General features: G+C 39.2%; 1 protein-coding gene across 1 annotated transcript in view; it reads right to left on the bottom strand.

Annotated features, from left to right (window-relative positions):
* Positions 1 to 13,937, bottom strand: part of DNAH11 (dynein axonemal heavy chain 11) — a 313,463-nt gene that overhangs the window by 32,626 nt on the left and 266,900 nt on the right. The window contains 6 exon segments of the mRNA XM_041728012.1: positions 684 to 832; positions 2,012 to 2,205; positions 3,411 to 3,533; positions 5,060 to 5,230; positions 8,870 to 9,010; positions 10,736 to 10,900. Of these exon segments, the coding sequence (XP_041583946.1) occupies positions 684 to 832; positions 2,012 to 2,205; positions 3,411 to 3,533; positions 5,060 to 5,230; positions 8,870 to 9,010; positions 10,736 to 10,900 (943 nt within the window).

Here is a 13,937-nt window from a genome sequence, read left to right as displayed (position 1 = left end):
TTTTGACATTTTGATAGATGGCAAGTATTGTTATTGAGCTTTATTAACTCTTGCAGGAGTAGCAAAGCATTTCCTTCATAAAAAGGAGCAACATGTGGTAGATATCACATCATTTTTTGAATAAATTGGCTCATTGGGTAAATGCAGGAGCCTCTCACCTTGTGGCCATGCTTGAATCGAGCACAGTCAGGTCACAGCTCTATTAACCTGGTATTCTCAGTGCAGGCTGTGGGGAATAGTAATCCAAAGCACAAAGCGACAGTGCCTTGCACAATCAAATAGGTTTGCTCTAATGACCACTATTTAGTCACAGGGGGCACCAGATTACACTAGCATGGAGAAAATTGCCCTCTGGCCCTTATATAGTCAAAAGGTGGAAAACAGTACAAAAGAAACTTGCATTATGCCAACCAGAGGAATGTTCCATTTGAACATTTCTTCAGACTACAGAGTTATTAGCCTTACATTTTCCATATACTCAATCTCTAACAAATGAAAAAGAAAGAAGGAGAGGAAGAGGGAGAGGGAGAGGGAGAGGGAGGGAGGGAGGGGGAGGAGGAAGGGAGAAAGAGAGAGAGAGAGAGAGAGAGAAAAGGGAGAGAAACTAGCTGTGAATTGAGAGGAAGGTCAGGTGGGCACTGGGAGAGAGGGAGGGCAGGAAGGCCAGCCTCCTGGCTCCTCACCAAGAATCTCTAGGTCTTTAAGGGTATCCACCCCTGGAGACAGGAAGAAGAAGATGGGAGTGGCTGGGCTGCTTTCTTCAAATGCTTTAACTAAATCCAATCTGGTCCTTCCCACATACTTTGCACCCAATTTTTCCTCCACAAAATTCCTATAAAAAAAAAAGATAATGCAAAAGACATGATCAGTCCTCTTTGACCTTGAAAAAGGCCACAACTTGGATCAGCATAAATCACAAGCACAGGAAGGAAGCCAACTATGTTCATTACATGGGATGTTTTCACAGAACAGTATGAATGTAGCTCGATTTATGCATTGATGTCAGTGAAATCCCTCCCTGCTTTAGCAGCTCTGAAAATCAAAAGCCTACATTCCATTTGGGGGGCTACTGAGACCCCCCTCTGAGTACCACCAGCTGCCTGTGAATGGCTTTGTATCCCCCAAATCTCCTGCCAGATCCCCCATTACTTATTAACAGTTCATTAGATTTGCCACAGTGCAATTTTCCGGCCTGCTGGGCTTCTCATGAATATACAAATGCTTTTTGGGGTGTTTCTAATATAGGGAAGCTCAATTAAGCAGGGAGTATTTTCCAGCAGCATCAGATTTAGCAGAAAGTAAGTACTACTAAGCAGAATTAACTTGTAAAGTAGGGTACACAGAGGCATCTGCAAAGGGGAAATTAGTTGGACAAAGTGGAGGAAAAGACTTGAGGTGTGTCAGTGCTCTTGAAGGAGAAGCACGAAAGGAAGGAAGTTGAGAACTCTCTGGCAAATTCAAGTGAGAACACGACTTGCGTGAATTAAGCAGCATATTACCATTTAGAAGCCGAAAGGGCAAAGAAAAAGGACACGGGGACCAAGATGTAGCCAGGGGTTCCTGTTTTAAATTACATTGGTTGTAAAGTTATAGGACTATTAGCGTCTCCATGAAAGGAATTCATTTTTGTTCGACGTGCAAAATTGTCGGAGCCCAAATGACACCGCTAAATAAAGACAGTGGAAATTGCACTGGGATAATGCGTGCTCCTGGCCTCTGAACTCTGCTGACACCCATCTCTCTTGCTAGAATATTTCCAGTGGTTCCCCATCTCCCTTCCTGATGTCAGAAGGAAGGTTTTCAGGAAGGATGGGCTCAGTTTCACTCCAGCCTGGCACACTAGTTAGTGTTTAGTGAGTTTCAACAACAGTAGTGATTACGGTCTCAAAATTTCACACAGAATTATGGCTCATCAATATGGACCACCAATGCCTACGCTGGAGACTCCTAGCCCCTAAGACTAAGTCTCCTCCAGGTCAATGCGCATTTCCAAAAATGCTAAATGCCCCACCTGAGAGCGTAAGTCATTCTGTCAGGGCGCACTGCTCTCAAAATAATCAGCTTCTGTATCAAACTTTTTTTCTTCCATTCTTGCGGCAACTTCTCTTTTTCTGGACACTCGGATTCTGCCCATTTCCTCCACTGTTTGGCAGATCCTTCCACATCTCGGTCTATGCCCCGAAATTCTTCCATAAGAGCTATTGCCTGTCATACAACAGGGAAGCAGATAGGAAGGGAAGAAATAGCTGAGAGTTTGAGATAAAGACTAGTGGATGTATCGAACCCCATGTGAACAAGTTGAGCTGCGTAGTCTTCACACCCTTTCCTGCCCTGCTAAGAGGGTGACCACTAAGCATTGTATGAACTGAGCTCCCCAGTTCTCTGGCCTGTTTGGGTTTGGCCAATAGGAGGCACCAGCACAAGCCAGGAGGGCTGGAAGAGAGAGAAGAGGGGGTATTTCTTCCTCAGCTCTTTCCTCATGGTGACGTCGCTTGGCAGTGGCTGTATTCCTCTACTAAATGCCACTGATCCTATAGGTTGGCTTTCACCCATAACTTCATTTCTCAGCAGTTTCAGGAACTACTCCTTTTCCCATCTCCATTTCTGGTTGATTCCCTTAGTCTTCTTCCCATACAATGAAAACACATTCTTTGTTAAACATTTGTTTTTTATCATCTCTTTGAATGTACCATCTGTTTTCTGCTGAGATCCTGACTGATCAACAAATGGACTTGAATTTATAATTCTAAATAACCTAATTAAAAATTCGATTACAAATAAACCTAAATATACTATAAAAATAAGGAATAATGGTTATTTTCAATGGGCAGAAATGTTCCCTTCTTAGAAAAAGAGTAAATACAATAGTACGTTAGCATACAACAAACATCTTTAAGGAATTCCAAAGTCTAGGGGAATAAACTCTTAGCAGTAGGATCTTCTGACAGAAAAATGAGTTAAGAATTGGTATCTGGGGCTGATGAATAACCATCACTTTTTTCTCTACAACATTCTGACCTGCTTAAACCTTTCGTAATGAGAATAAATTACTTTGTTGTTATGTAATTAACAAAAAAATTTGGAAAAAGTAGAGAAATAATATAAAAAGATAGATTTAGGCAAACTGATAAAAAATGTTCATTTATATTCCTTGACTTTGCCAAAGGCCCTGCAGCCTATACATATTTATTAACTTTCCCACCCATAAGTAGGTCAAAAGTTCCTTTATTTCCAATTAAATTAATCACTTAATACTTTAGTAATGCAAAGATGAAGAATATCACATTACATACCATAATTCTACAAATGAAATGGTATATATCACTCGTATTTTTAAAACATTTCTCCTTTTGCAAGAACTGATATTTGAAGTAAGTTTTAGAAACTGAAAAACCATCTCCCTAAAGTACCTTTAGAGCACTCCATGACTGAGTAGTTAGGAAGTCAACAGGACTCAGGTAGGTGTGTTCAACTGTGAAGCGAAGCAGGAAATCCAATTCGAGAGCGTCTATCTCCTTCTTTCTCAACAAGATCTTGAAGGCACACAAAATTGAAAAGGGTCATTTAATTCATATCAAAATTAGGACACAGGAGGTAGTCACCATTTAATAGATATGAGAAGAGGCAGAACCAGGTCTGCTGACAGTTCCTGTCAATATATATTGTTCTAAAGCTGAAATAATAAGTTTTTGATTAATGCCTATGATCTCAAAAGCTTGACTAAAAATCAAATCATTATGAGGACTGTTTATGAGGACAATTTTAACACATGCCTATTAGCAAATTATTTGAAATATACCTTCATATTTAGTCTTTTGCCGTGAGCTCAAACTCGTTTTAAAACTTGTTACACAAATTGAGAAAGCCTCAGGTGATAATGGATCACATTACTACACAAAAGGTAGAACTAGTATTATAATTTAGTCCTGATACAGAAATTACATCTAATAACCTATGAGATAGGTGAAAGAATTTTTTTAAGAGAGGTGGGGGAGGGGCAGAGGGAGAGGGAGAGAGATAATTTTAAATAACTGGCGTGGAGCCCGACGAGGGGCTAAATTTCACAACCCTGAGATCATGAGCTAAGCTGAAATCAAGAACTCAATGCTTAACTGAGCCACTCAGATGCCCAGAAAGATTTTTCTTAAATGTGAGATTAAGAAAAAAAGGAAACTGTTGTTTTATAGATACAATTAAACAGTGTAAACTGAAATAAACTATTTTTTTTTGAAATAAACTATTTTTATTTAAAAATATTTTATTTATTTATTTGAGAGACAGAGAGATTGAACACATAGACAGGGAGAAGCAGACTCCCTGCTGAGCAGGGAGCCCAATGCGGGGCTTGATCCCAGGATCCTGAGACCATGACCTGAGCTGAAGGCAGTGGCTTAACTGAAACAACCTTTAGACATCTGCATTAAAAATTGATTTTGAGTCAGGGCATGATCTCAGGGCCATGAGACGGAGCCCTTCATCAGGCTCCCTGCTCAGTGGAGAGTCTGCTTGAGATTCTCTCTCCATCTCCTTCCCCTCCCCCAGCTCTGCCTCTCTCTCAAATAAATAAATAAAATTGTAAAAAAAAATCTTTTGCTGAAGTCCATATTAAAAAAGATTAAAAAATAAAAGGATAGATCCCACTGAAGGTGGCAGTGTGAAACCTGGAGCTCTTTTATGTATTCATTGGTCTTTAAAGGGACAGAGAGACCCCTAGGACCACCCAGACCTGGACTCATAATTTTGATCTTCAAGAATTTCCCGGTAGTAATTGGGAAGCTCTGTACAGGACCTGAGAAGTGAGGAGGAAGTCTCATTGATCTGTTTTCAGGCTGATAGCTGATGTGGTCACTTAAAATGCATACCCACCCAAACCAAAACCTTGTGACCTACTTAAAAGTTGTACATGTCCAAGTTCACTCTGGTAAATTCATCCTCACCTCAGGCCACCAAGGGCTTCTAAGAAAGGTGTCATGTCTCCCTCAGTGGAAGTAAAGCAGCTAATAGACAGAGGTATGGGATTTTGGCTCTGAGGATGCTTTCAAGTGACCAATTTCCTTACCTGAAAAGCCATCTGGGACAGGAAGGTGAGCTTATCCCTCTCAAGCAGTGCCTGGTTGGTATAGAGGAAGACAGCATAGGTGATGTCCTCCATCAGGATTGAAATGCGCCCCTGCACATCCTCTACCTTGTCAGCCTGCTCAATTGCTCTGTGGAACAGCATGTTGAAAGCCTGGGGAATTTAAAGTAACTGGTAAAGGGTGGAAACTAATGCATGATATCAAGCTAGCTCCAGACACACAGTAAAAATGTGGAATCACTTTGTTAGTTTATATTTAACTTTTATATGAACTTTATATGAAACTGCCACCTGTTTTCCAAAACAGTCTTACCACTTTGCATTCTCATCAGCAACATGAAAGAGCTGCAGTATTGTACCTGTGCTAATACTTGTTACTGCTGGTCTTGTACAATTGTAGCCATTCTTTTTGATATATAGTAATACTTCATTCTGCTTTTATTTTGCATTTTTTAAAGCTTTTATTGATTTATTGACAGAGAGATAGAAAGAAAAAGTACAAGCAGGGGGAGCAGCAGAAGGAGAGGGAGAAGCAGGCTGTCTGCTGAGCATGGAGCCTGACGCGAGGCTCGATCTCAGGACCTGGGACCATGACTTGAGCCAAAGGCAAACACTTAACCAACTTGAGCCACCCAAGCGCCTCACTTTGCATTTTTTGATGAATATTGAGCATTGAAAAAATGTGCTCATGAGAAATACACATAACTTAGCACAAGACATGTCTGTTCAAATCTTTCATTGTCTGAGTTGTCCTATTGAGTTGTCCAAATTCTATATATATTCTGGTATAAGTTCTTTGTTAAATACATGTATTGAAAGGAAGTTTTAATAGTCTGTGGCTTGCCTTTTCAGTTTCTTAATATCTTTTGAAGACCATAAATTTTTAATTTGATAGGGTTCAATTTATCATTTTCTTTCTATTGTATCCTAAGAAATCTTTGCCTAACCTAAAGCTAAAAAATTCTCTCCTGGTTTTTTTCCTAGAAGTTTTATAGCTTTGCTTATCTATAGTTTATTTTGTATACAGTCTGATGTAATGGTTAAAGTTCATCTTATTCTGTGTGGATATCCAGTTTTTTTCAGCACTATTTGTTGTAAAAACTATCCCTCCTTCATTGTTTTGGTATCACTGCCAAAAATCAATTGACCATATATTTGTGGGACTACTTCTGGACTATTTTTCTTTAGGCTAAGTAGTATAAGTTTATAGTTAGTCCTGAAATCATGTACTGTAAGTTTTCTGAATTTGTTGTTCTTCAAAATTATTCACTAATTTTAAATCCTTTGAATTTCTACACAAATTTTAGAATCACTCTGCTGATTTCTATTTAAAAAGCCTTCAGGGATTTGATGGAGATGGAACTGAACCTATAAATCAATTTGCAAAGAATTAGCATCTTAATAATATTGAGTGTTCTAATCCATAAATATGGTATACTTCTCCAAGGTCTATCTCAACAACTTTTTGTAGCTTTTCGCACATGGATCTTCTTTTGTTAAAATTATCCCTAGAAGTTTCATTATTTTGGAAGCTATTGTAACAGTACTGAGTTATTTCCAATTGTTTGTACCTGATATATAAAAACAAATTTTTTTTATATTGACTTTATATCCTGCAATCTTGCTAAAAACTCACTTCTTGGTCCTAGTAGCTTTTTTGGGTAGATTTCTTAAGATTTTCTACATACAAGATTAAGTCATTTGTAAAAAAAAAAAAAAAGACACCTTTTCTTTTCTTTTTAAATGTCTGTCCCTTTTATTGTATTATTGCACTGGCAGTAACCTGCAGGGTAGTTCTGAATAGAAGTGTTGAGAGAAGACATTGTTCCTGATCTTAGGAGAAAGCACTCAATTTTTCAACATTAAGTATATTATTAGATGTAGATTTTTGTAGATGCCCTTCTTCACTTTAAGAAGTAACCATCTATTCTTAATTTTCTCAGTCTTTTTTTCTTTTTTAACTGGGCACTGAAATTTATCAGATTCTTTGTCTGCATCCAATGAAGTGATCATATGGTTTTTCTCTTTTGTTCTATTCATATGAAGACTTGTGTGTGTGTGTGTGTGTGTGTGTGTGTGTTTTAATATTTAACCAACTTGCATTGCTGGCATAAATTTCACTTGGACATAACGTATTGTTCTTTTTATATATGGTGGGATTCAATTTGCCAATCGTTTCTTGAGTAGTTTGGCAACAGTGTCCATGAAGGGGTCTGCTCTGTGGTTTTCTTCTCTTGTAATGTCTTAGTCTGGTTTTGGTATTTGAGTAATGATGGCTTGGTATTATTAATTTAATTTTATTACTCTTTACACACTATGGTTGTTCCAAAATCCAGCTACTCTATGCTTCTCAGAATTTCTGCACACTAGCTCCATACTACTAGAAACCTGCTAGTTATTCCTGACTCTTTTCATTATTGTCCATGTCTAATCTATTTCCAAGGGCTGATTATTCTAGCTTCAAGTCACAGATCAAGTCTATTCACTTTTGAGTCTTGTGTCATCATATCAGTCATCTGCTTCAAATGTTTCAATGGTTTCTTTTCATAGACAAACTATAATCTAAAATCTCCCACCTGGCCAATGAGGTCTCCAAAGACCTACATTTTCCCACCTCTCTAGATTCCTGCCTTGTCATCTTCCCTCTCGCTCATTAATTATACCTCCAGGCACAAAGATTCATTCAGCACCTGAAATTCCAAACTCTTTCATGTCCCTCACATCTGTGTTTACTGTAAATACTCCATAGGAAGCTCAACTCTATAGGAATCAATTATAATGTCACTTCCTCTGAGAGGCCTTCCCTGAGCTAAGAGTGAAAGAGCCTCTCTCATCTATATTATTTTCTCATTGTATTTATTACTTTTATATATACACAAATAGACACACTCCTATGTATCTCCATTCATGTTTATTTTTTTCCTCAAAATTGTACACTCAGCACATCTGGCATGATGATTAGTCTCAACAGCTATTTGTTTAAAAAAATGAGTGACAGGGGATCCCTGGGTGGCGCAGCAGTTTGGCGCCTGCCTTTGGCCCAGGGCGCAATCCTGGAGACCCAGGATCGAATCCCACATCAGGCTCCCGGTGCATGGAGCCTGCTTCTTCCTCTGCCTGTGTCTCTGCCTCTCTCTCTCTCTCTGTGACTATCATAAATAAATAAAAAATTAAAAAAAAAAAATGAGTGACAGAACGGATACTGCCCAGGGGCACAAGGGTGCAGAGTAAAGAGAATGGCCTTTGGGATCATAGCCATGAGATCAAATCCTGCCTCTTACCATTATGATGTGAATTCTTGGACAACTTATTTAACATCTGAAAATGTTAGCTCTTTTTTTTTTTAAATAGGGATAAAATAATATATTTTGTTGAGATATTGCAGGCATAAGAATGAACCACAGTATGAAAATGTCTTGGATGTAACAGTGACTTAATGAATAGTTGTTCTCATTCGTTCTCCTGCTCTACCAAAATAATATGAGAAATATTTTTATAAGACACCTACATTTTCACAAAGTATAGGAGCCTCAAGGAGAATTCCCTTATAAACTCAAGACTCTGTTTAAAAACAGAAACAAATATATTATGATGCCACATAATTTAATGATCTCAAAGCCTTAATGGAAATTGTAAATAAAAGTTTCTGAGAAAATGAGAATTTTTTTCTTTCTCACTAGATCCTCAGGACTTCTTACTGGATATACTTATGCTTAAAAAATGAATTTTAAACTTCCAGAAATGAGTTGAACTCATGAAATTTAAAATTTTTCTTAGCCTATTCAGCATTACCTTCAAAGAGAATTGATAGATGGGGTTAATTTTTCTGAGGTCATTAATAACAAAATAAAGAAGAGATGCTCTTGCTGCCACTGGTCTGTAACATTCTCGGGCCTCGTTGATTTTTCTTTCATTTTCTTTAGCCTCAATCACCTATGGTAAGATCAAACAGGGTAAGTACCTTATTTTTCATATTCTTTATACTTACCTAACTGATGGAAGGAACATATCTGAAATGAAAATTTGTATTAAAATAGATAACATGTATGGCATCTATATGCTTCATTTTTTCTAAAATTATTAAATTCATATCTTAAAATACTTTTTTTCTAAACTGAGTTTTCAGTGAGAATGGACATTACTCTAGCTGCTCTGTGGTTATGGGTTAAAGAAATTATATTGGTTTTGGTTTTACAGAATTTGTTCTGAGTAATGTCACCTTCCCTGCCTCCTCTCTTTTTCAGGTTTAATAACCCAGCTCTATCACCTCCCAGGGATAGCTTTTAAAAGTCTGCTGGGTCAATTCAATGCCGATAACTTAATTAGTCAACAAGGTATGCAAAAACAGCCAAGGTCAATAATATATCCAATACCCACGCTTACTAAAAAGGCATTATATGAAGACTCTCATGACTGTCTGACTTTGCACCAGATGATCCATATGCTCATATATTTCCATTTAGTTTATCTTTATGTAGTAGCCTCTGGGTACATTCAGAGAGATAATTAAAACAACAATAACACCACCAACAACCCATCAACCAACATACTCATTTTTATTCAAGGCTCAAAATCTTTTTTTTTTTTTAATCTAGCACTACTGCTGGTCCTATAACTTTTTAAGTTAGTTTTTTTTCTCCAATTGTTTTTTTTTTTTTTTTACAGACTTGATTCTTCATACTTGCATATAAAAGGAAATAAAATGTAGAGCAGAGGGGGGATTCCCTACATAGCAATATACTAAGGAGACAGGAAGAGGCATTTTAAAAGACAATTAGAAGCTAACTTCAAAGCTAAGACCTAATTTACTTAATTGCTCCAATCTTTACCATTCTAGGAGCTACCAGAATTCACTTACTTAAAAGGATAGATTAATTTGGGATTCCATTTCTTCACTTAAATTGAGACAAACATATAGAATGTGTGGTGACACAGCCTCAACTGGGTAATTAATAGATTACTAGTAATGAGGATATTCCAGAAAGGAAATACGGTTCCTCTCACTTTGAAACAATGGAATTTTAAGGTTCGTGGCCACTTGGTGTGAGTCCAAAGCGTACACGATGTGAAAGGCATATTGGGACATATGCTGGACATTCAGCAGGAAGTCTCCTCAATACAAATTTTTACTGGCATTCAGGAAATGTCATTGTTTCCCAGAGTGAATAATGCATCTGAGTACAGCAGGAGACCATCCCTTGCTCAGTCTCCTACTACTGAAGGCCCATAAACAAAACATCAGCTCTAAACATATTTCTCTAAAAGGAACAACAGCCTAGGAAGCCTGTGGTGGGACTGCAGGGTGTCAGTCTGCCAGAGCTGGACTGCTAAACCTTTTTAGATTTTAGACCATATAAGCCAGCGGGCTCCAATTTTCTTCCAATTTGGTCATTCAGAAAAAAAAAAAAAAAAAGGCTGACAGCGTTTCATGTGAATGACTGGATCTCCGCTGAAGAAAGACAACCACCTCTGAGAAGAGTTCAACCACCTCTGTCTTCATGTGGAGCCCCACACATTTTGAAGGGCAGTTTATAAATTACCTGAAATCCACAAGTCAGTGCTCTTAGAGAAACTGTCAAGTTTGATCACATTTTTATGCCAAACACTTGATTCAAAGGGAGAACTGTGACCCACCGGGTGTCCTTTGCACCTTCTTACCTTGAGCTCTATCTCTGCCGCGGTTGCTTTTGTCCTCTCTAGTCTCTCCACCAGCTCCGTGTCATCTAGAAAGCTCCCCTCTGCCGCAGAAAGGCGCAGAAGGAGGTCGTCCTCTAGATACTTCAGCTCGATCTTAAAGTCATTTTGGTGCTTTGTCAAAACCAACTAATACAAACCAGGAAAAGTGTGAGAAATGCTGGTTCAATTCATGCTTGTAAGCAGTTCTTTAATCACTGATTCCATGGAATTATATAGAGTAAAACACACTTAAAATTAAAAACATACTCATCAAAAAAAAAAAAAAACATACTCATCATCATCCTTAAAAGGTTATTTTAAAACAAGTCATAAAATATGTTAAGAACTACTCTGCAGGGTCCAGAGAATGAATATCTGTCAGTCATTTAACATCAGAAACCTACAGGAACAATCTACTCTATTGGAAGAAACTTCTGATTCCTGCTTCAAATTTCAAGAGTTGGAAGTCATCCTTTCCATCCTCACAACAGGAAAAAAGCTAATCTTCAATTCTTCTAATATCCGTCAAAGAACTGAAGTCACAGGGCCAACTGCTACCCCCCAAATGAGAGGGGTGAGGGAATACAGACAATCACAGCTGCTGGCAAACTTTCACATAGTCATTGGCTAATTGCTGAAGGCAGAGCTTGAGGGTTAAAAGTCTCTGTGGGATCTGCATTAGGAAACCCTTCAGGCTTAGGTGGATTTACCTCTAGGAGACTTACAGATTCTCACAGTAAAGATCAAGGGAAAAAAGAATCCACTCCTGCTTTGGGCAATGGAAGGGGATAAAGCAACCATTTTGAAATACGTCCAGAGGGAAGTAACCATTTAAAATGTGCAAAAACTTTCTGTTCTCATAACAAACACTCACCATCAAGGGAAATTATTTTATCAGAGCCTCACCTGACCTTAGTGGGGAGGATGACTGGACAACTCAGCCTTCCCTAGATGTCCTTTCTCGCATAAGGGAGATAAAAATAAATGATAAACTCTTCTGAAGTTCAAACTCCAGTGACTCAAGCCTATTGGAAAATCCTGAGATTTAAACATAGGATTATAGAATACTTCCCACCCACAATGCCTTACCATCATACCATACCAACAGACTCCAGTATGATAACACTGGATTACAACAGAGAGCTGCAAGATACTGACTTTATTTAAGAAGGAGCATCTAGGGAAGTCCAAGGACACAGGAGACAAAAACAGGGATCTGAGAGAAAAGTGAAGCCTATGACACTAATAGCTCTGGCAAACACGACACACAGCCTAACTCCTAGCCACATGAACCAAATGCCAAAGCTCTATTTACCTCACTTCAAGTTACAAAATACATCATATCTGGCTTCTGACAAAAAAGTACAAGGCACACTGCAAGATGGAAAACACAGTCTGAAGAGATAAAGCAAACCTTAGAACAAGATTCAGGAAAGGCAGAGATTTTGAAATGATCAGACTGGGAATTAAAATAACTATGCTTAATGTGGTAGGAGGCTCTAATGGAGAAAGTGGGAAAGATGCCAGACTATACGGACAATTTAAGTAGAGAGATGACAGAAACTCTAAGAAAGGAAATGCTAGAAAAAAATATTATGACAGAAATGAAGGCTGCCTTTCAGGGGCTCATCAGTAGGCTGGCCACAGGGAATTACCAGCCAACTCGAAGATAAGTCAAACAGAAACTTTTCAAAGTGAAAAGGAAATAGAAAAGGAATGAGGAAAAAAAAGAAAAGACTGTCTAATAAATGTAGGAAAATCACAAAAAGCTTAACATATACATCATGGGAATACCTGAAGGATAAAAAGGAGAAGAAATATTGGAGGTAATGATGGCTAAGAATTTTCCCAAATTAATGACAATCACCAAACCACAGATCCAGAAGCTCACAGCATATTAAGCTCCAATGAAACTTATTTCTTCTTCCCCTTCAAAGGCTTGGCGAATAGAGCGGGGTCAATCTGTTCCCTTGCCAGTCCCATGACAGAGAAGAGTCTCGCTGCCCGCTCCTGCAGAGTGCCCCCACATTTCAGTCCCAGGGCCATCAGTTCACCCTTGAGACTGTTTAAACCCAGTGCCTTCATCTCAGCCACAGAGCTGAATGCCAGCAGATCAATCAGTGTCCTGACCCGGATCTGTGCTTCCTGACTGGCTTCCCTCTAGGCTGGCAAGGGTGGGGGGGTGCTTCCCCCACCCTCTCCAGGCGCAGCCTCCGTGGCTCTGTCCCCACCAGGCATCTCCACCTGCTGTAGCTCCCTGGTCACTCCAGGTCCTGTGCCCTCCTCTTCCCTGGGCTCTTCACCTTCTGCCCCCCTCTCCTCCTGGCTTTTCTCCATTTCCACGGCCATCATCCCATCCACACGACCTCGGCAGAGCTCTGCCCCAACCTGGCACACCCGCCTTCAGAGACACTGCGCCCAGAGCCTGTCCCTGGGGCCGGCGGTGGCTCTGGGGACCGAGAGGCCACACTTGGCACACTCATTGAATGAAGTGCTGGGGAAGGAGCAGCAGAGAGGTGGAACGCCCAGAAATAATTTTTTTGCAAACTATATTGTTTGCAGTTTTACAGGATCATAGTCCACGATGTCAGAGTTAAAGCAGTGGTAATAAACGTGGCAGCTGGGGCCCACAGTTGGTGCCTCCGAGCTGTGGCTTCCTTCTCTGCACTGCCTTGGCTGGCATTCTCTGTAAGTGCGTGATGTGTGTGAGGGGGCCCTTGAGACAGAGTCCTCAGCTTCTCCTGAGGCTCTGCAATGTCACTTTCTTCTTTGTTTGAGTTATTACTTCACAGAATGTCACAAACTACAATTAAAGTGAGCACAAAGCCATTCTAAGTCATAGGGAAAGTTAGTGTGAGCCTTAGGTGGATTTGGAGCCAAGGCTGCAGGAAACAGGTAGCGGAAACTGTCATTTGTGAGCTGGCTGCAGCTAGGCAGCCCTTTGAGCTGCTGGGCAGAGTAACAAAAACACTACACCTAGACCTATCTTATTCAAACTACAGAAAATTAAATACAAAGAAAAACTCTTAAAAGAAGGTATAGGAAAACCTCACATCACTTATAAAAAAAAGAGGTAAAAAATTACATAGAACTTTTGAGAAATGATGCCAGAAAGAGTAAATATTTAAAATACTGAAGAAACAAAATAAATTTAAAAATCTGAAAAAAAAAAAAAAAAGGGGGC

This window comes from Vulpes lagopus, chromosome 13 (genome assembly GCF_018345385.1).
Source record: "Vulpes lagopus strain Blue_001 chromosome 13, ASM1834538v1, whole genome shotgun sequence".
Taxonomy (NCBI): domain Eukaryota; kingdom Metazoa; phylum Chordata; class Mammalia; order Carnivora; family Canidae; genus Vulpes; species Vulpes lagopus.
The sequence above is the reverse complement of the archived record's forward strand: the minus strand, read 5'-3'. Positions and strand labels throughout refer to the sequence as shown.